Consider the following 21,355-nt stretch of genomic DNA (forward strand, 5'->3'; position numbering starts at 1 on the left):
AGTGAGACTATTAGACACACAAAGAAAAAAAAAAGGAAAACTCAGGACGATCACTTTATGGAACTGATGGTTTACTTTCTGACAAGAAGTTAAGACTTCTGCTCGGTGCCTGTAGCACGGTGGTTATGGCGCCAGCCACATGCACCAAAGCTGGCGGGTTCAAGCCCGGCCCAAGCCAGCTAAACATGACAAGTGCAAGAAGAAAATAGCTGGACCCTGTGGCAGGAGCCTGTAGTTCCAGCAACTTGGAAGGTTGAGGCAAGAGAATCATTTAAGCCCAAGAGTTGGAGGTTGCTGTGAGCTGTGATGTCACAGCACTGTACTGGGGGCAACATAGTGGGACTCTGTCACAAAAAAAATAGTTAAGACTTCTCAGCCTGGTCTGACCACTTGCTTCCAGTCCCCTCTATAAACTCGCAGAACCAGACATCCCTATCACAGGGCCGACCTGGCAGGACCAAGCGAGATGAGCAGACGACACAGAGGAGCAAAGCACTGGGCTGGAATGAAAGCCAATGGCTTTATTTTATACAGTTGTTCTGAATGCTGCTACCTGCGCTCTGGGCTACTCTTGAAGCACTTTTTTCAATATTGCAAAGTAATTACACATAGAGTATTGGTCCCATCTGAAAATATTCCTGTTCTATACACTGGGTCCTCAATCCATAGACAGCCATGTAAACAACAGGAAAGGGCTCCTTCATTATCTTTCCTTTGTAAATCCCCAAATAAAGACGTTCTCTTTGCCATGAATATTAGAATGTTTGGTCGGTTTCATTTCACCGTATTTTATGATAATACATACTTACATTTAAAACTTGCAGATTTTTTATAGTCCCTGAGGATCCTAATTAACTCCATGTAATCCATAATTCTTAAAAATGTATTCTCTTTATTAAAAAAAATTACACACCCACATGCATACACACGGAATTGGAAAAAAATTTTTTTAGTATGCTAACACCACCTTTACATTTGCAAATTCCTACACTCTTGTGCCATGTGACTCCTAGTTGATCAGGATAGAAGAATCTTTTCATGTTCTAGGTACCACATCATGGTTCATCACTTTCCCAAAGTAAACTGAGTGAAATCATAAACAAGCACACACTTAGGAGTCAGTATTTATTCTGATTAATATTTTACAAAATTTTGACAGATTTAATTTATGTAAGGAGAGCTAATTTATTAAACACTTTACAGGTTTTTCTTTCCACAGAGTAACACGGTAAGTAGCAAAATAATACTTGGCACAGTTATAAATAAAGAAAATATAAAATAAAATAAAAATATCCATAGCTTAAGTATAATGATGCTGTTTTACACCTATTAATATTTCAAATAAATTCCTGGAAACAACAAAAATACGAACAAAAAAATTCCAATGAAGTAATTCACGTTCAGAACTGAGAATTAAGTTCCTATTTGCTAAAAGTATCCAATTACGCTGATATGAACTATTCCCAAAAGGTTCATCATCGTATACGACTTTAGAACTGGATTTAGTTGGTTCTATACACAGGACCTACCAAAATAGTGGATGGCGCAGGGCAGCACGGCTGGCTCCTGACCATCTGACCGTTTAAGTGATAGATTTCACTGGTACTATGAGATGGTTATTCCTACAGCATTCACATTGCTAGTATTTTCCGTGTAATTTCTAGAGGTTTTTGTATACTTAACCGAAAGACATTTCTTTTGTACTGAAAAGAATGTTGTACCACAGAGAAAGAACATGGTAACAACATTCTTATCCAAACTCTGAAAAAAACCACCATAGTCTCCAACTGTTGATAAAAATGTATTTGATAAAAATTGCAACTGAGTCTTCATGTGAAGTGGCTCAAAATACAAAAAATTAAAACAAATTCTAGCACTGTATAAATAACTTTGAATTTAAAAATTATCTAAAATTTCCCCCAATTAGTAGTCAAAACTAGCAGAAAACATTTGTTAACATTAACCAATTTTTTACATTCTATGACAAAATGGCACGATGCTATTGCCACCCACACCCATCTCTTCCCTTTTCAAAAATAAAGTACATATGCCAATTTTCTATTATTAAAACACTCACATACACTAAGGGTAATCTTTTATGATGTGTGAATTATATTCAAAGAAACTACTATATAAAAATGGTATTTGGAAATACTGAACATCAACTATATACATCTTCACTGCTCCTCTTACTAAGGCCAGGGGCGGGTATACCACTAGATTGCTTTAATACCTGCAGTCTGCGTTTTACAGAGAATACTAATTTCACCAAGCATCACACATGCAGTGAACTTGCAGGGTATAATGCCTATTAACAGCAAGTTTGAACATCACTAGAAGCTCATTAGTTATCTCCCTTTTCTTTTTGGTTGGATAAAATGAAATGAGCAGCTTTAGAAACACTAAACGTCAGACACAAAGAGAAAACTATTTGGTAAATTATTTACATAGAGATACACATTCTTTACACTGGTCTAGGATCTGTTATCAGGCTGACCACCCTTCCTATCCCCTCTCCCACCCCATTCCCTCTCACAGGTTTCCCACAGGGGCTCGAACCACAGTTTGCTGCGACACCTAAGATGACTAACCCAGTCTCACTCCATAAACAACAGCCATGGAAACAGTGTTCACCACGGAGGTGCGGAAATGCTGCGACAAAAGTTCATCAGTGCATCACAGTTAACAGAAAGTCTTTCTGAGATCGTTTCAGAAAGAATAAATTTCAAAACATATTCAATAGAAAAATGGAAATAATCTTGGGGGTTAAATTCTGCTTTCTGATAGGTCATTTTTTAGAAACCAGACTATACCAATAGCTTTTCTTTTATTCACATGTTGTACAGAGATCATGCTCTATCTTTACAAAAACTCCATTGTTTTGTCTATAATTTACTTTGCAGCTCAGAATTTAAAAAGAAGTATATCCACTTATCTCCGTTACTGAGAATTTTGCATTATTCTGCCTTTTCTTGAAAATATCACCTTGACTCTTTTAAAAATGGGACTGCTTAACATCAGATTAAATTCTAATTTATGCTTCACTGGAGAGTATCTGCTATTATACAATCTATGTGGTGTATCATGCACTTAGTAGGGCTTTTAAATTTGAACAAAATAATATAACTTACTATACTCATGCAAGTGCTTCATTATCAGACCATAAAACCTCAGAACAAGGTTACTACAAATTATTTCACTTAACTAGAAATATATTAGCACTGCAACAGCTGATAGAAACAATATATTGTTAGCACATTTTATTGTGAACATTATTTTCTTGTGCCTTTGAAGACACAGTACAGTAGATCCCTAATAAAACCACATGATTTTCATCACAGTATTTACGTGTACATTCTAAAATGTACATAATACTAATCAATCAATGTAAGACAATCCTCCTGGAATTAGATGCAATACTTTTTAATAGACTGCATCCTAAAATTTAGTCATATAGCATAAATTTAGTTTTAATTAAAATCAAACATTTCTGATCAGTACTCCATGTCTGTCAAAAGAGTAAGTTCACCCATTTTTCATGAAAAATACTATGAGAACAAAACCAAAATGGTGAGTATATTGTGAATTTCCACATTCAGAACCATTCAAATTCCTTTTATGATCTTTATTCTTCCCAGAAATGGCAGTGTGTTCTGTCCATGTTTACTTTTGTTAATAAAAGTGTTGAACAAAAGACCATTAAATTCACTGTTAGCCCTACACATAGCATGCTCTTGCTCAAAGGACGTGGATTCGAGTGAGAGAGACACAGACAGACAAATTTCCAGGCACCACTCAGCAATATGCTTCATAGAATAAAGATGCTGCTACACAAGCTGGTACCCAGATCCCGATATTTGGTCATATTCTATCGTATACTGCCTGGTCCAGTCCACGATAACAGGGCGAAAGAGGCCACAGCATCGAAATTCAAAGAAGTCTATAATATTCCTTACACATCCGTGGCTAAAAATGGCCCCCCAAAAAGAACAAAAAGAAAAATGTTAGTCAGTACAAATGACTTAATACCTATGTTCAATATAGTTTTTGCAGTAAATATATTTTTCGAAAATTAAAAACTCAGGATACTTGCAAGAAAGATCCAATTTGTAACTCTACAAAATATATATGAATTTATGTTTCTCCACTTCTCTGCCAATACTGATATATTTTTTTCTCTTTTGCTAACTTAAGGTGCTACACAATTAAATTTTAAAGTTATTCAAATTTGCATTTACTTCATTCCTATGCCTTATGGAGTTTTTGTTACAATTCTTTGGTGGCTCTTTTGCAAGAAGACAAACTATCTCCAAAATTGGGAAGAAAGAAAAAGAAACAGTAATTATAATAGCATGACTTTGGCAGTGGAGCTAGGAATAACAATTTAAAAAAAGAAATGTCACAGATAAGTTCATGGAATTTTAGGACTTCAGTAACACATTTGGAAAAGCAATCAGTTTTATATCCGATATAATTATTGTACCTATGGAAGAATTCTCACAACTACCCAACTGACTCCCTTTGTTCTTATTTGTAAGGTTTGCTTCTTTTCTCCAAGTATGCAATAGTTACTATCACCGTAAAAACTTGAGGGCTGACTCTACTGTTTCAAAGCACCAGATTAAATGCAAATTTACAATCAAAAAATATGTATATACATAAAGAGGTATCACGAATATATATATGTTAACATGATGAATCTGTTATGGTGTCATATTGAGCGAACTGTTACTTCTCCAGAAGTCTTAGGAAAAATTAAATTTATAAACATGTACATACTTGAATGGGCTTTCAATGGACGTTGTTGTGACTTTAAAGTGCTTGTATCTTCTGGCATTCATTCTTTCATTCGTAGTAATACCTAAACATGATATCTAAGAGGTCAGAAAAAGCAAACCATTACTCTTTCTGAATATTTAATGTAAAAACAAAAGTAATTCTCAAAAGGACTAGCATGGAGAAAAAAAATAAATAAAGTATGTTTTTGGTTTTCATATCATTTGTCTCTGTGCAAAGTCAGTTCAATGGGTATTTGAGAACAGGTTACTTAGCATGATGCATGTGGACAGACAGACCCTGTATCCAGACAATTTCTCCATTAGCCACTCTAAGAAAGAGCTTTTAAAATACCCTTAATTACTTTTAAAAAGCTTTTGAATAAATATTGACATCCATACATAATAAAATACAGTGAAAATAAACACAAAGTTAATGGCATCATCAATCTAAGCTCACATATATCATGAATTTGACTCAAGAATAACAAAAATTTTGTTGAGAGAAGTACTACATGTTCTAACAGAAGAGGAAAGAATAGAAGAGGGCAGTAGAAAGGAAAGGGAAAGGTAAATTGAAAGTAAGATTAATCCTTGAAAAGCAGGGTGGTTAGGCAGAGAGCACCCTACCACCTCTTGTATCAGCAGGGACAAGAGTTTTCAGCTGGTGCACCTGCACATACCTGGTACATCTGACACATGAGCAAGACAGCCACCCACAGGAAATGAAAAACGCTGTTCAGAAACATCCAAAACATCCAAGGAGAGCACGTGGCAATCTGAGTGATGTACGTCCAAAATCCATCCTTGGTGTAAGTGGTCTCGCAGTGCAGCCCCCAGTCTAAAACCAGAAATACTCACGTTACTCAGCAATCACCCCAAGTACCTCACAAAGACATCTGTGCTGGCACCACTTAGAAAACATAACCTAACAATCTAGATTTAATTCATGACATTCCGTAATCTGTAAAAATGCTACTGTATCATAAGGATAGTCGTATTTGATTGGTACTACATACACAGTATTTTTTAAAAAAACATCTTCTTTACACAAGGACAGGAGGACATACATGAGTGAGATTTGTGTGTGTTGGGGAGGTATCTAACACTACAGGCTCACCCTAGTGAGGTAAGCTTTCTCTAATACAAAATCTTCTGCTCTCTGAGAGCTGCTGCCATAAAGAACTACCGTTATTGGCAGGAAATACTGTTCTCTCTCAGAAGTGTTGGATCAGAAATTTGGTCAAGCTGTTACCAAATCTACCCATCTCTATTTTAGGAAGTAGCTTCCTTTTGATCATTAGGGCAATAACACTGATCATTTTTAAATCTGTAGGGTTAAGAGGACCAGAAAATCACCTTTCTAAGATTTAGTTCTTAAACCAGGATCTAATACATCTTTATGCTAAGCATAAGGCAGTTCAAGTAGTATCGTGATTTAAACTCTTTTCAGACTGTGGTCTTAGTGCAATAAAAACCCATTATTTCTTCTAAGGTACTAAATCCACATGATTGAATGAAGGACAACTTATCCTTAAAAAGGTAACTTCTGATATATATTAATATTCTCTAATAGGCAACAATTATACCTTACTTTTCAAAATATTTCAAGTTCTATGCAAACTTTATTTTCCCAACTGTTTGGAAAGAAAAAACAACTAGCACAACCACTGATCTATAAACTACCTGAGTAAAGCAAGCATGTGAAAAATGCTGGTGTATGTTACCCAGAAGCTTTTCGAAGCCTGTAAACCAACATATTTTCTCAAAGAACACAATATTAAAAGGTAGTCAGGCCCAGCGCCCATAGATCAAGGAGTAGGGCGCCCGCCACATACACCGAAGCTGGCAGTTTTGAGCCGGGCCTGGGCCTGCTAAACAACAACTGCAACCGAAAAACATCTGGGCATTGTGGCAGGCGCCTGTAGTCTCAGCTACTTGGGAGGCTGAGGCAAGAGAATCCCTTAAGCCCAAGAGTTTGAGGTTGCTGTGAGCTGTGACGTGGCACGCTACTGAGGGTGACATAGTATGGACTCTGTCTCAAAACATAAATACATAAATAAATAAATGGTAGTTAACTGATAATCACTGTTTGCTTATACTAAATGTTGAACATATCTCAAAGATCTGTATCTATTTTTCTCTTGTGCTTTTTAAGGTGTCCCAAACCGTAATTTTTTAGTTAAAAGATTTTTGTCACTGTAATGATTTGTTAATATGGTAAGTAAAATCTGAGTGTGCAAACATTTATGTTTTAAGAAGGCAAAAAACTAATTGTACTCACAAGAAATACAACCGTAAATCATCCAGCAGATCATAAAAAGCAAGAAGAACAGGTAGCCCATGAAGTACCTATGGTTGCCGGCACCTGGAGAGCAAGACAGAAGCAATTCTTTTTTTTAACCTAAGAAAAAACAACTGGTAATACACCTGTGAGGGGTATGCCATGTAAGGTGTGATACAACTCGGACAATAACCACATACATTATTTTATAAAATGGTTTTCAAGAAAATCTAAGTATTTTAATAAAAATCTTAAAATAAGAATGCTTATAATTATACACAAAGATGTGATGGCTGAAAAGATGTTGATTCTGAAGGCAAAGGAGTTCCCAAAAACTAAATTGCAATTCTGACTTTAATCCTATTCTTTCCTTTTTGAGGATTTAAACTACCCCTATTTTCTCTTTGTTTTTATAAACTTTATAATTCAAATTTTCAAAGGCTTCTCCCCCGTACACTTACGTAATCTTCGTGATGTTTCCCATGTCACCTCATATAATCTCCAGGGCCAGCTCTCAGACCTTATTACTGCGCCACTCCTCAACACCAGGGTGTGTATAACTCTTACCCACCATTCCTCTGTGCCTCTCTACATACATTAGTTCAAATCTAACTGCCTTACTTTCTCTAGTTTAATTAAAATCAATATTATTTACCTCCTATCAATTTCATTGTTACCCAGAGGAGAAAGCAAGAACTGATAGAGAAATGACACCGCAAGACTGCTCACATTCCCCCCAGTCAGCTAAGCTGCTGATTTGTCAACCAGAAGATGACTGGAGGAATGAGAGGTACAGGAATAAACTTTCCACTATCAATTTAATACTGTACATTATTAGTTACCTAAAGTAACATAAATGAACACTATATTTAGAGATTTCTAGTATAACTTACCTACACAGTTACCCACCCACGGGCAATGATGATCAAATTTCGCTATACAGCGGTTGCACACACCACAATGTTTGGACCTCACTGGTTTCCGTATCTGTTAATAGGCATGTTAAAGGATTTATTTAAGACACTATACTAAGAGAGAAAAGACATTTATTTTGTCAAAACACAATTATCAAAAAAACCCCTATATTTAAAAAGCATTATACCAATGTTTCCAAATGAATGAATTCAAACAAAAATAACTATTGTTTTCTTTAATGAAATTTCAACTACAACCACAAAAACTAAAAGGATAAGGCTATTCCAGAATATAAACTCTTGAGAATGAAAGAGAACCATCAATTTATAAAAATAACAACTAAGAATTAAAAACCAATTTGATATGATACATGACACTACACATACTTAATTCACATCCCCCAAATTTCTGAATAAAAACATCACTTTCCAGACTTCTAAATTCTGTCTCATTATTAATAATTAATACTCATGATACTGTGGTGGCTATTAAATAAAATGAAATTGTTCCTTACTAAAGGGAAGGTCAGAAGTGAATAAAAGAGGCTTTCGAAATCATTAGCAAAATACATATCTTTCCCAAATTAACAAATCCATCAAGAAACAATAAGCACCCTATTTCCCTCCTAAGATCTCAGATTAAGCATTTCCCTGCTGACATGTTTAACTGTATCCAAGAAAGTAGAACATGCTTAAGAGGTTTATATAATCACTATTTCTTAAAGAAAAAAACATAAATTCCATTCTTCAGCTCTTAACAGGGAATAAAGAATTCACATTTATGTTGTCTGCTTTAAGTGTTTTGAAATGCTTTTTCTACGCTACATTACTCCAAATCAGCCAAGTGAATACAAACACTCGACGGTGATCCCGTTGGCAGTCCCAGTGCTAGATAGGTGATAAGAGCTAGAGTTATTAACTCATGCCAGAAAAATCTTACAACACCCTTCATTGGGGTTTCAGCAAAAGCACTGCCATTTCCTCATTAGTTTGCATAAGGTTATACACTATAGAAACAGGTGAAAGGTACAGGTAGAGTGTGCCATTCTCACATTTACCAAAATGATCTGTGAGCCAAAGACAAAGGGAAGTTATTGTTCACCACAGATGAGAGCCTAAATCTATTAAGGGGGATGCATCAAGCAACTTCTACCCTCACTTCCAACCTTCAACTATGTTTTCCCTTTGGGCGACACTAGTTGAAAATCTGTACAACAGACTGACCAGTGAAGGGGTGATGTGTCGCCAGATTCCTCAACCTGTCTCCTTGGTTGACTTACAAAGTAATTCGTCTAAAAAACTCTACTACTTGGGTGGTGCCTGTGGCTCAAGGAGTAGGGCGCCGGCCCCATATACCAGAGGTGGTGGGTTCAAACCTGGCCCCAGCCAAAACTAAAAAAAACAAAACAAAATAAACAAACAAACAAAAAAAAAAAAAAACTCTACTACATGTGTCTGTTTATCAAAGTGAAACATTCCCATATAATGACAACTACCTCTTATCAATTTGAATTGTTTTTTTAATAGGATATGCCCTTTATTTTATAACAAGGAATTATCTATCTAGAAGTACATGGCTTATGATAAAATAGCTATACTATGATGACAAAAATAGTCTTGTTCTTGCCATCAAATATTTACTGCACAATGAAACCGCTGTCTCTGTTGAGTGACTACATAAATAATTTGCCACCTGGCAAGGATATCAGCGCTACATACTTGACTCTGGGGAACAGAATATTATTTCCACAGAACAGCAGCATATCAAAACACTCTAGATGTTAAGCAAAGAACATCAATTACCCACTTGTAAAGCACACAAATAAAATCCTTTAAAATAATGTCTGAACATAAAAAAGAATCCAGTCAGTACCCTAAAAGTTGATACCAAAAATAAAGCAGTATATACTTTGAATATTCAAAATCATAACTGGTCAAATAACATTAAGTAAAATAACCTAAAAACAATTTGTTAAATGAGAATTCTGTTTCAAAAACTCACTCAATAATCATGAACTAAGTCTATCTTATTAACCAAATGTTAAGACATTAGTTCACTTGCAGTATATAAAGGAATGAAAGTGCATTTAGTTTCATGTATGATTTGGGGATATTTTAATTTCCATGTAGAAATGGAACATGAATTAACCACTGCGGCAGCCTATATACAAAACAGTCTTCTGTAGAAAACTGGTATGTATAATAAAATAAACAACATCAGTATTACTATACCTAACTCCATAAATAAATACCACTCAATTTCATATCTATCTTTCCCTACAGACCCGCTGAAGATGATCACAATACGGCAGCGCCCACAGCTCAGTGAGTAGGGTGCCAGCCACTACACCAAGGTTGGCAGGCTGGAACCCAGGCTGGGCCAGTTGAAGTCAACAATGACAACTGCAATCAAAAAGTAGCCAGGCGTTGTGGCAGGCACCTGTAGTCCCAGCTACTTGGGAGGCTGAGGCAAGAGAATCGCTTAAGCCCAAAGATTTGGAGGTTGCTGTGAGCTGTGATGCCACAGTACTCTACCAAGGGCAACGCAGTAAGACTGTCTCAAAATAAATAAATAAATATGTTAAAATAGGGCTCGGGGCCCATAGCACAGTGGTTACAGTGCCAACCACATACACCTAGGCTGGAGGGGTCAAACCTGGCCCGGGCCAGCTAAACAGGAATGATAACTATAACAAAAAATAACTGGGTATTGTGGTGGGCGCCTGTAATCCCAGCTACTTAGGAGGCCGAGGCAAGAGAATTGCTTAAGCCCAACGGTTTGAGGCTGCTGTGAGCTATGTGTGTGCTGTGGTGCTACGCACTCTACCAAGGGGGACAGTGAGACTCTGTCTCAAAAAAAAAAATAGTGTGCAAAGTAGCACAAACACTCTAATACAGACAAAAACTACTCCAGTGGATCTTGTTTGAAGGCCATGTTGTATTCCAAGATGTCTAATGGATTTTTCTCACTGTAACTTTTAAATACAAGAACAAATTTTCTTCAAATGTAGTTTTAAAACATCTCACAGTGAATCACAGTAAATCTTTGACTTTAAGTAATTTATTACTTAGTTTTTAATTTACTGAGTTACATTTTAAGAAAAAAAGAGTGAGAACGAGTATGAATAAATGGCACCTGCGAATCAGAAACGTAGTCAAGGTCTACATTTCCAAGGGAACACCTTCTGACCACCTTTCCCTCTTGTGCCACTTTAATGGTACTTTGGCGGGGAGTGAGGAAAGCAAAAATGTATGTTCAACCAAAGAAATGCTTGTCTTGTTCCCCATCCCCTCTATGCTGTGCCCTGTCAGGAGGAAGGAATGAACAAAGAAGAAAATACTACCAAGCAGGTGCTGCAGAATATACTGAGGTCCAGACTTCCTGTCTCTGCAAGCTCAACTATTGTCTGTGAATTAAAAAAAGTCATTTTATTCAAAACTGAACAAAGCTCGCCAACTATTTTGCCATCATTATGAGTCAACAAACATGATGTTCATCCTTAATTTACCCATGTCTTCAGCTCAAAAGAAAGAAAAGCCTTTGCTCATTTACTTGTACTATTTCATCAGAGTACAAATACTGAACAACATAAGGACAACAGTATCCATGAGGCCCAGAAAGGGAAGGGGGGATGAGACTACAAGAAGTTGCCACTGTCTCAGTCTACTGTGGGCAGGAACAATCCTCCAGGATTTGTTGTTTTTAAGAAACTAAATAAAACAGTTCTTAAAATAACTGAAAATGCTTGCAGTCTAACTCTCTAAATATACAATATTCTTTAATTTATAATTTGGTTTCTTAATTCTTAAGTACCTGGGTAATAAGGGAAGGAGTGCCCTGGATCATATAAATAACTAATATAAATATTTAGTTATTATAACAGTATACTGGCCTTTTAGTTTATATAGTCATTCAACACAGTTATCTACTAAATCAGTGATTTTCAACTGGTGTGCCATGAGAGGATCTCAGGTGTGCTGCAAAAATTTTTAAAGATTCATTAATTAAATTATTTTGAAAGAAGTTCAAAGCACAGAAAGTATACCCTTTTTTAATCAACATTAATTTCAGTATGCAGTGGAAATTTAACTATCAAGTATGCTGTGAGATTTGTAAAAAGTTGAAAAACACTGGCTAAATGCATTTTATTTCCTGGGAATTTTTAGGGATGTTGAAGGTACTACGCTCACACCTAAAGCAATCACAGTAGCTACATAAGGGAGAAACATGGAATCATTACATGTCCTGGAAGTGTCAGGACAGGCTTCACGAGAACACTGGGGTGGCACCAGACATAACACAGTCTCACTGAGTTCCAAATTTCTTCATATTCTAAAAGACAGTTTCTTCTACTACCTGCCATAAATTCTATAGATACTGCTAATTTGCCAAACGCCTTATATTTTGCTACCTTTTTCTTTTGCTCTTCTGTAGCTTTAATAATCCCTGGATCTGATTTCCAAGATTTTCCAAAATTGTAGAAAAGTGCGACACTATTGGCAAGGAATGGCAGATGGATAAATAAAAAGTTGAGATGTACCTAAAGTTAAGGAATCTAAAGAGGCAATGATAAATGAGTTACTATTATATCTAAATTTATAATCCACAAAATTTTAACACAAAAGAAAATATCTACCAATCAAAAATATATAAGCTATTTTTCATCAAAATACATTTTCCCATTATGTTTATAACTATATGTAAAAAGCAACAATGTGACTTCTTTATAAACTTTAAATCACCGACCTGACATTTCAGAACTCAGTGAACATAGTAAAAATTAAATAAGTATTTTTAAATGACCAATATTTCTTTTGACAAAAATAAAGTGATTTTTCATATTCAAAGTTATCAACATATACTTTATGTATATGCATTAAAATCCTTATACATCCCTACCAAATGCTTCAGTTATCAAACTCATATGTTAAGAAGATTGCTTTTAACTATAAGTGAAAAAAAGAAAAATTCACTTCTTGCCCTTTTTTGAATACCCTAAAGTTGACCTTAATTTCAAAAAAAGTATTTATAAATTTGCTTAAAATGGAAATAGTTTCTATGTTCACATTTTTTTCTATCACATAAAAATACAAAAAAAAGTACTAGGCATTTATAAATGTAAATGAATAATCAAGAACTATTTTAAATAACATCAAACAATAAAGCAATGTTGCTACAGCAATACATTTCTGAGACCTAAACAGCTTTAAGTACACCGCATGAGAATTTCACAAGATTCTCAAGATTTACAAGATGTGTTAACACTTTTTACATTTCTCAGAAGTATAGATAGAAAAAGAACAACTTCTTAAATTAAATCGTCCTATATTTGATTGGTAAATACCAAGCCACCAAATAATCACTTAAAATACTAGAGAAACAAAGGAAGTAGAAAAAGAGTAGTTATTATCATCTACCATATTCCAGCGTGGTTCATTTCTCTTCTCCTTTTTCTCCAGTTCCCCACCTTCCCAAACTTTTAGCTTCCTCATTCTACAAAACATAGTGGTACAGCGAGCAGATCAGGAACTGTAATTTTCAGCTGTTCCAACTCCAGCCCTTAAGAATAAAGTATGCAAAAGAATGCTGAACCCTGGCATTGTTTCAGGATGGCACCTTTATTTATCACAACAGTTTCAAAAAGGTGCTAACATGTAAATCAATAGGTCAGGCTCTTAGAACTTGGATTCAATTTGCAGGAGGCCAGCTAGCAGCTCAGAGGATGACTAGTTATTTGAAAGCGATATTCAGGAATTAAGTATGAGATGAAATTCAAGAATTTCTTTGCTTGTTCTTAAATGGTAAAGAGATTACGTATCTTCAAATGGTAGTTTGAATTTACTTTCAACAATATGTTAGATAAAGCTTTTTTTTTTTGCAGTTTTTGGCTGGGGCTGGGTTTGAACCTGCCACCTCTGGCATATGGGGCTGGCGCCCCACTCCTTTGAGCCACAGGAGCCGCCCGAAAGTTTTAAAAATCTAACTGAAATAGGTACTCTCTACAAATACAAGTAGCACTCTCTACACCATCCAAAAACCATCTGGACGCTGTTTTCGTACTAATGTGATTATTAGAGGCAACAAGAAAGCACTGAAAAAGCATAAAGGCCAAAATAATAACTCTACAAGCCAGAGATAACTCCTTTAAATTTTGGCATTCTGCATTTTAAATTATAATCAGGATTACAATATATTTAATTATTAAGATTGGACAACCTGAATCACACATTAATCACCATTTGTGTGCTACTGAAGCAGCACAAGATGATTATGATAAATCCTGACTTGTGCTCACTTTACAGATGACAGAACTGAGGCAGAGGCGAAGCTGTCTAAGATTACAGCGTGAGTTAGAGGTAAAGCAAGTGATAAAGCCCAGCCCCGCATTACCTATGCTGCTCTGCCTCTCCAAAGCACTCAGAACAATTTCCTATGTCAATAAATGTCATAGAAACCGTATCTTTAGATACACACATCCCACTTTTATACTGTCGGATTATTTTCCAGAAAGATACACCAAGTTCTAACCCCACCAGCACACTGAAGGCTTGTTGAGCACATCTGCATTAGCAATGAATGGAAAAAAAATGCTGCCAACCATCAAGGCAAAAGAAGCATTATTTTATTGTTTTAACTTATATTTATGTTTTTATATTTAAACAGTCCTCTAATTGAAGATAAAACCAGTATTTATCATGAATGTTTTCACTTAAATGTTTATAGAATCAGTTTTTACATTTAACTCCCTTAACTCTGGATATCATTCTGATGCTTATGTTGAACTGCAGCTCTGACTTTAAGAAACACATCTAACTAAACACTTTCAAACTAAGAGTAAAGAATGAACTTCATACACTAAATTTCTTTACCCAACAAAATAAACCAAAAGCAGAAAATCAAACACATCAACCAAAATATCACCAACAACTGTGGAAAGGGAAACAAGCCACACTGTACCATGAAGCTCCAAAATTAAAGCCGAGGAATGAGACCAATGCGGAGTGGGAGGCCTGGGTAGTGCAGCCGTCAATCCTGCCTCCACTTGTACTAGGACGACACGGCAGATGAGCAGGCCTGGGTGGTGCAGCCGTCAAGTCAATCCTGCCTCCATGTATACGAGGACGAGACTGCAGTTGAGCACGCTCGTCAAGGCCACCCTGCCCTCTGCTACAGACTTAAATCGCATCCCCCTCAAAATTCATATAATGAAGCTCTAGCCTCAGTGTGACCACCTGGAAATGGTCTTTAGGAGGTGATTATGGTTAGATGAGGTCACAAGGGTGGGTCTCTAAACCCACAGAACAGTGGTCTTCTAAGAGGAAAAGGGAGAGAATTCTCTGTCACCTGATAAGACAGTCATCTGCTGAATAGGAGGAGAGCCCTCTCTAGACCCCAGCCATGCGGGCACCCTGGTCTCAAACTAGCAGCCTCCGGCACCATGAGAAAATAACTTTCCCTCTGTTGTTTAAACCACCAGTCTCTGGTCTATTGTTTTGGCAGCCTGAGCTGAGTAATTAATATATACTCACTTCTCCGCCCCCCTCAACTACAGGAAAAAAATTAAAATGGTGAGCAGGTAACTTTAACAAGTACAGAAAATCCCGAGGAACACAAGCCCCTGAACACTACTGCACAGCTTCCACCAAGTATCAGGAAACACCAAGGCTTCGCACTAACAAGGGAACCTAATTAAACTGAGGGTTGGATGGTGGGGGACAATCCCCACGTCACTCTGTCTCTAAGGCTGGTGAGCATGGAACCTTAGACAAAACTTTTAACAAGATCTTAAGACAGCTAAACCAGGTTCCTGAGCAAGAACTTACAACTGAGTTGTACAGAAAAATTGATAGAAATTTAGCCAAACTATAGCACTGAAGAGATATCCTGGTACCAAAGAGGATAAGACAAACTTTGAAAATTATTCCAGGTCGGTGCTCATGGCTCAGTGGCCACATACACCCAGGCTGGCAGGCTCAAACCCGGCCCTGGCCAGCTAAACAATGACAACTGCAAGAACAACAACAACAAAATAGCGGGGCATTGGGGCGGGCTCCCACAGTCCCAACTACTCAGGAGGCTGAGGCAAGAGAATCGCTTAAGCCCAGGATTTTGAGGTTGCTGTGAGCTGTGATGCTACAGCACTCTACCAAGGGCGACAGCTTGAAACTGTCTCAAAAAAAAAAAAAAAAAAGTATTCCATAGTACACCAGAGAAGTCTGAATAAATGTGCCCAAGTTAATTGTGAACAAGAGAAAAAGTGAAAAGAAATGGCATAATAACTATGCTAGCACATTTTTTAAAAAATCAAGTGAGGAAAAAGGTAGAAAGCATTCACAAAGCAAAGAACTCCGTCTGGAAACCTAAGGACAAAGGTAAATTAACCAAACATGTTTCATAATAAGATGAATCCTGTAAGAGATTTAGAGATAAGATGATAAAACAATTAGAATCACATGAAGTGATTAATTAATTTTAGAAATAAGAAAACAGAGGCCATACAAAATCATTACATAATATATGAACTAAATATCTGTAAATATAAACACAAGGAGCATAAAAAGATTAGGATAATAATCACAGTAAATGAGGAGACATCAATAATCAGAGACCAGAGCATAAACACAGACAACAGTCAAAGATAACTCAATGTACAGATAATCTCATTCATGAAGTAGAAAATGGAATTCAGAAAACTTTCAGAAAAAAAGGAAAACTCATTTTTGCATATTATATACACAATACACAATAAACAAAACCTCCATTTTATGTATCACATCTGAAAAGACATACTGTATATTAAGAAAATCAGAGGGACAATGATGACCCTCTGAAACACCCGAGTTGTTCTTCAATCTCAATGATAAAGAATGTCTTCTTGAAAAACTTTTGAAAAATCTTTCAGAACGTGTTGCTGAGCTGATAGTGGTGTTAGAGAACCCCTTGGAGACCAGACATAATAAACAAGCACAATCTAAAGGCAAATTGGTTCTGAAATTGAGAGTCCACTCTTTGAGATTTCTCTATCCCTATATGCCATATACCATCACAAGAGACAGTTCTGAAATTTTATGTCATAGAAAGGTTTAAAGCAAATATTAATTAAAATAAAGTATTCATTATTGATGCTTTTAACTTTGGATATTTCATATTGAAACAACGTTCAATTCATTAGAAAGAAATAATTCTAAAGCCTATATGCACTAAACAATGTAACTCCAAAATACGTAAAACAAAAACTGAATGAACCACAAAAAGAAAATGACAAATATAACCCCGTGGTGGAAGATTTTAACAGAACTCTCTCAATAAATGATACTACAAATAAGGAAAAATTTAGTGAAGATATATAGTTACTTGAGCAACCCAATTAATAAGCTTGATTTTATGTATAAAATTCAGCTAAGGAAGCACATGCCTGTAGTCCCAGCTACTTGGGAGACTGAGGCAGGAAGATCACCTGAGCCCAGGAGTTCGAGGTTACTGTGAGCTACGATGATGTCACTGGGTCAGTAAGACTCTGTCTGAAAAAATACATACGATTTGATTTAAAAAAAATTGGCCTAAATACCAAAAAATAGCTTTCTCTAAATAAATCAATCTACAGTTTAAATAGAATCTCAAACAAAAGTGCACTAGACTTTTTCAGAACTTTAAAGAGCTGATTCTAAAACAATTAAATGCAAGACCTAACAGTAATATAGTAATTCCACACATTCTTAATTTTTATATATGTAATCACTCCAGAATCTAGACATTATTCACATCTTTTTGGGCTAAGAGAAGCTTAATTAGATTAAAACCAGATTTTTTTTTTTTTTAGACATAAAATTCCTAATAATCTATTGTCAATATTTCAAAGTAGTGCCAATACAAGAAACAACTGACTAACTATGCTATTTCAGTGGATTTTGGAATTCTTGTTTAATTATTATAAAAAAATAAATAAAAAATAAATAAACATGGCCAGTGGGAGAAAAAAATTCAAATAAATAGAAAGCAAAATAACTATGAGTCCAATACTTAGAGATAACCACTGCTGAAATTACATATACTCATTTTTTCCTTAGTGCATTTTAAAATTAGAACCACTCTGTAAATGTAATTTAGTATTTTTTTTATCATATCTTATATATGAGCCCATGTCATTAAGTATTATAAAACCATTTCAGTCACTATTTAGTATCATTTCATATACAGCATAACTGATAAATCCCTCTTTTAGGCTGGATATTCAGATAATTTCCATTTTGTCCCTATTATTAATAACACTATGAAAACTACTTGTAAATAAATCTTTGATTGCATGATTATTATATCTGATTAAGAGATAAAGGGTATTTTTAAAGATCTTTCTATAAGTTGCTAAGGAAGTTTTACAAACTTAAATTATGTGCATGATATAAAAACATTTGAAGATACACTGAATCAGGTCAGAAAGCTGGGTTCTATACCAAACTCTTGGTAAATACCCACCTCTATGACTTCCATAAAGATATATAATTTTTCTGAGCCTCAATCTCTCCATCAGTTAGAAAACAGCATTAGGATGTGTGGATTTTTTTTTTTAACTTCAAAAAATTACTCTCAGAACCAAGTAAAATAAATTATTTTATTTTTTCTTTATGAAGAAGCTATAAACCAAAAGGCACTGAATAAATATAGGGTGTATGAAAGATAATTACTAAATGAACATTAAGTAAAAACTTATTAAGTAGTTTATATCAATGTAAAATTCATTATTACCTAAATAACACCTATATAAAAAACCAAAATAAAGTTTATGCAATTGATTCTCACACCTATTTGGTAAAATTTATTTGTGACCACCAAATCAATATTCACGGCACTTTTTCAATCATTCAACGGACATGAACAAAGCAGTGAAAAATCCTGAGTCACCCAATACGCACATTTTCAGCTGAGGCTGCAAAAGGCAACATTCTGATTTCTTGTTTTAGTTCTCATACTGTAAACAAGTGTTCTTTCTATGGTCTATTTTTGGCACATTTTTCAGTTTTCAGTTGATTTTGCTGTTTAAAAGAGCTCTCAAGTGCAATGCTGGAGAGCTGCCTCATGCTCCTGAGCACAAGGAAGCTGTGATGTGCCTTACCGACAGAACACACGTGTTAGATAAGCAAGCTTCTCTTAGGTCTGAGTTGCAGTGATCTTGGACGTGACATTAAACAAGTTTTTTAAAACAGAAACACACAAATATTCACATTACATACCAATCAGCTGATGACAATGTTGGGATCAGCCTTGTAGAAAGCTAACCCTGCATTTCCTTTAAAAACAATGGTTCGGTATTTTCTAATCGAGTGCTTATAGCAACTTTCTAGACTATAACTATTAAGAATAATGAAAATTCATTATAATTCTACTTTTCAAAACTAATCTTAATCAGTTTTAATTATATACGTTGCCATGAGCTGCAAGAGGAAAATGGGAGAAGCAACAGAGCTAAGGCTGGGCGCAGTGACTCACACCTATAATCCTAGCATTCTGGGAGGCCAAAGTGGAAGGACTGCCTGAGACCAGGCTGAGCAAGAACAAGACCCTGTCTCTACAAAAAAGAAAGAAGGAAAGAAGGAAGGGAAGGAAGAAAACTAGCCAGGTGTTATGGTGGATGCCTGTCATCCAGTACTAGGGAGGCTGGGGCAAGAGGAATCCCTTGAGCTCAAGATTTTGAAGTTGCTGTGAGCTACAATGATGCCACAGCACTCTACTCAGGGCAATGAAGAGGACAGGGGAGGGGAGAACAGGGGAGGGGAGGTCAGGAGAGGAGAGGGGAGGGGAGGAGAGGGAAAGAAAAGGAAAAAAGAGAAAAGAAGAGGTTGCTTCTGGCTCTTCCCTAATATTCTTTGTGCTTCCATTACAATTTATTCTGTGCTCTTTTCTATTTCCTTCCTACAGGTTTTGTAGCCTTCTCTCTCTGGCCTCAGAAGTTTAATACGGGGGGGGCAGGGGGGTGGAGGCTACAGAATTATGTAAGGCCTAGAAATATAGTTCGTTTTTAACATAAGTATAAGATTTTTCTTTGGATAATCAGAATTTAAAGTTATCTGTGATTCCATTTCATATCCCATGAGTATCATTCACACATACATAAACATTTAAATCAAATAAACTATGTATTTAAAATTCATTTGAATATAAACTGAATTCGATTTAGGGGTTGGGGGCCAAGATAGCAGAATAGAAACAGCCTGTACAATGCCACTCTCATGGAGAGGACTGAAAGTGGAGAATAGATATCCACCTTTGGAGTGATTATCTAATCAATAGAGCACTGGGAATCCATAGAGAGGAGCCCCGGGTAAGAGCTGCTCTAGAGGACTGGAGGTAGTATTAGGGAGGACAGAGGGGAGAGACCCAAGAAAGGATCCCCAGCTCCATGCTTCCTCTGAGGATACTGCCCCTGGAGCAGGGGGAGGGAGCCTCCTCTGCAGCAGGCCCCTGGACCAACTCAGAGAACTGACTGGAGACGGTATAGCTGTACTGCTCTAGAGAAAAGGAATGGCTGGCTGGTGAGCCCTGGGCACTGGGACATTCCAAACCCAGACTTGTGACTGCTGCCGCCCTCCTGTCTAATTTACTAAATGTCCCGGTTCCCACCCCTTATCCACGAATTATGACAACAGTTGAACATTATTTTGAGATATGAATCTGAGTTTTTCCCCCCTTAAATATAAATTTTAATGTATAATTCTAAAACAAAATTAGAAAATATGTCTGGAATACCAGTCATATCAGAGGTCAAGGAGTTTTACAAGTTTAAAACAGATAATGTAATGAAAACAAGCAGATCTGTTTTACTCACTAAATGTTCCAATATGGCAAATCTAATGTTTAATATTCCTTGAGGAGTAATTTTTATGTCAAAGTATAATACAAGGCCAGAATGAGCTAGCCAAAACTGCCACATGGAAGAAATTTTTTCTTTTCTTTTTTTTTTAGAGATAGAGTCTCACTTTATCGCCCTCAGTGGAGTACTGTAGGCGTCACAGCTCACAGCAACCTCCAACTCCTGGGCTTAGGCGATTCTCTTGCCTCAGCCTCCACAAGTAGCTGGGACTACAGGCACCCACCACAATGCTCAGCTATTTTTTGTTGCTGTTTGGCCAGGGCCAGGTTCAAACCCGCCACCCTCGGTATATGGGGCCGGCACCCTACCCACTTAGCAACAGGCACTGCCCCACATGGCAGAATTTCAGTAAATAATTATACTAAGAAAATATTTAAAAGTACTATACTTTCTGAAGGTAATCACAGAATGTAACAAGGATGTAAGAATTATAAATATATTTATTATTCTGTGCTTCATGTGTCAAAAACAAAACAGTCACATTTGTTTTTCAACTTAAATATAAAGCAAGTAACT

The 21,355-nt window shown here is 36.2% G+C and overlaps 1 protein-coding gene across 1 annotated transcript in view; it reads right to left on the reverse strand.

Annotated features, from left to right (window-relative positions):
- Positions 1–1,115: 1,115 nt before the first annotated feature.
- ZDHHC17 (zinc finger DHHC-type palmitoyltransferase 17) overlaps positions 1,116–21,355 on the reverse strand; it is a 101,499-nt gene continuing 81,259 nt past the window's right edge. The window contains exons 11-17 of the mRNA XM_053582658.1: positions 12,386–12,508; positions 11,318–11,380; positions 7,953–8,046; positions 7,060–7,143; positions 5,459–5,616; positions 4,780–4,874; positions 1,116–3,966 (exon numbers count right to left, since the gene is read on the reverse strand). Of these exons, the coding sequence (XP_053438633.1) occupies positions 3,828–3,966; positions 4,780–4,874; positions 5,459–5,616; positions 7,060–7,143; positions 7,953–8,046; positions 11,318–11,380; positions 12,386–12,508 (756 nt within the window). The 3' untranslated portion in view covers positions 1,116–3,827. The remainder of the gene's footprint in view (positions 3,967–4,779; positions 4,875–5,458; positions 5,617–7,059; positions 7,144–7,952; positions 8,047–11,317; positions 11,381–12,385; positions 12,509–21,355) is intronic.

This window comes from Nycticebus coucang, chromosome 3 (genome assembly GCF_027406575.1).
Source record: "Nycticebus coucang isolate mNycCou1 chromosome 3, mNycCou1.pri, whole genome shotgun sequence".
Taxonomy (NCBI): domain Eukaryota; kingdom Metazoa; phylum Chordata; class Mammalia; order Primates; family Lorisidae; genus Nycticebus; species Nycticebus coucang.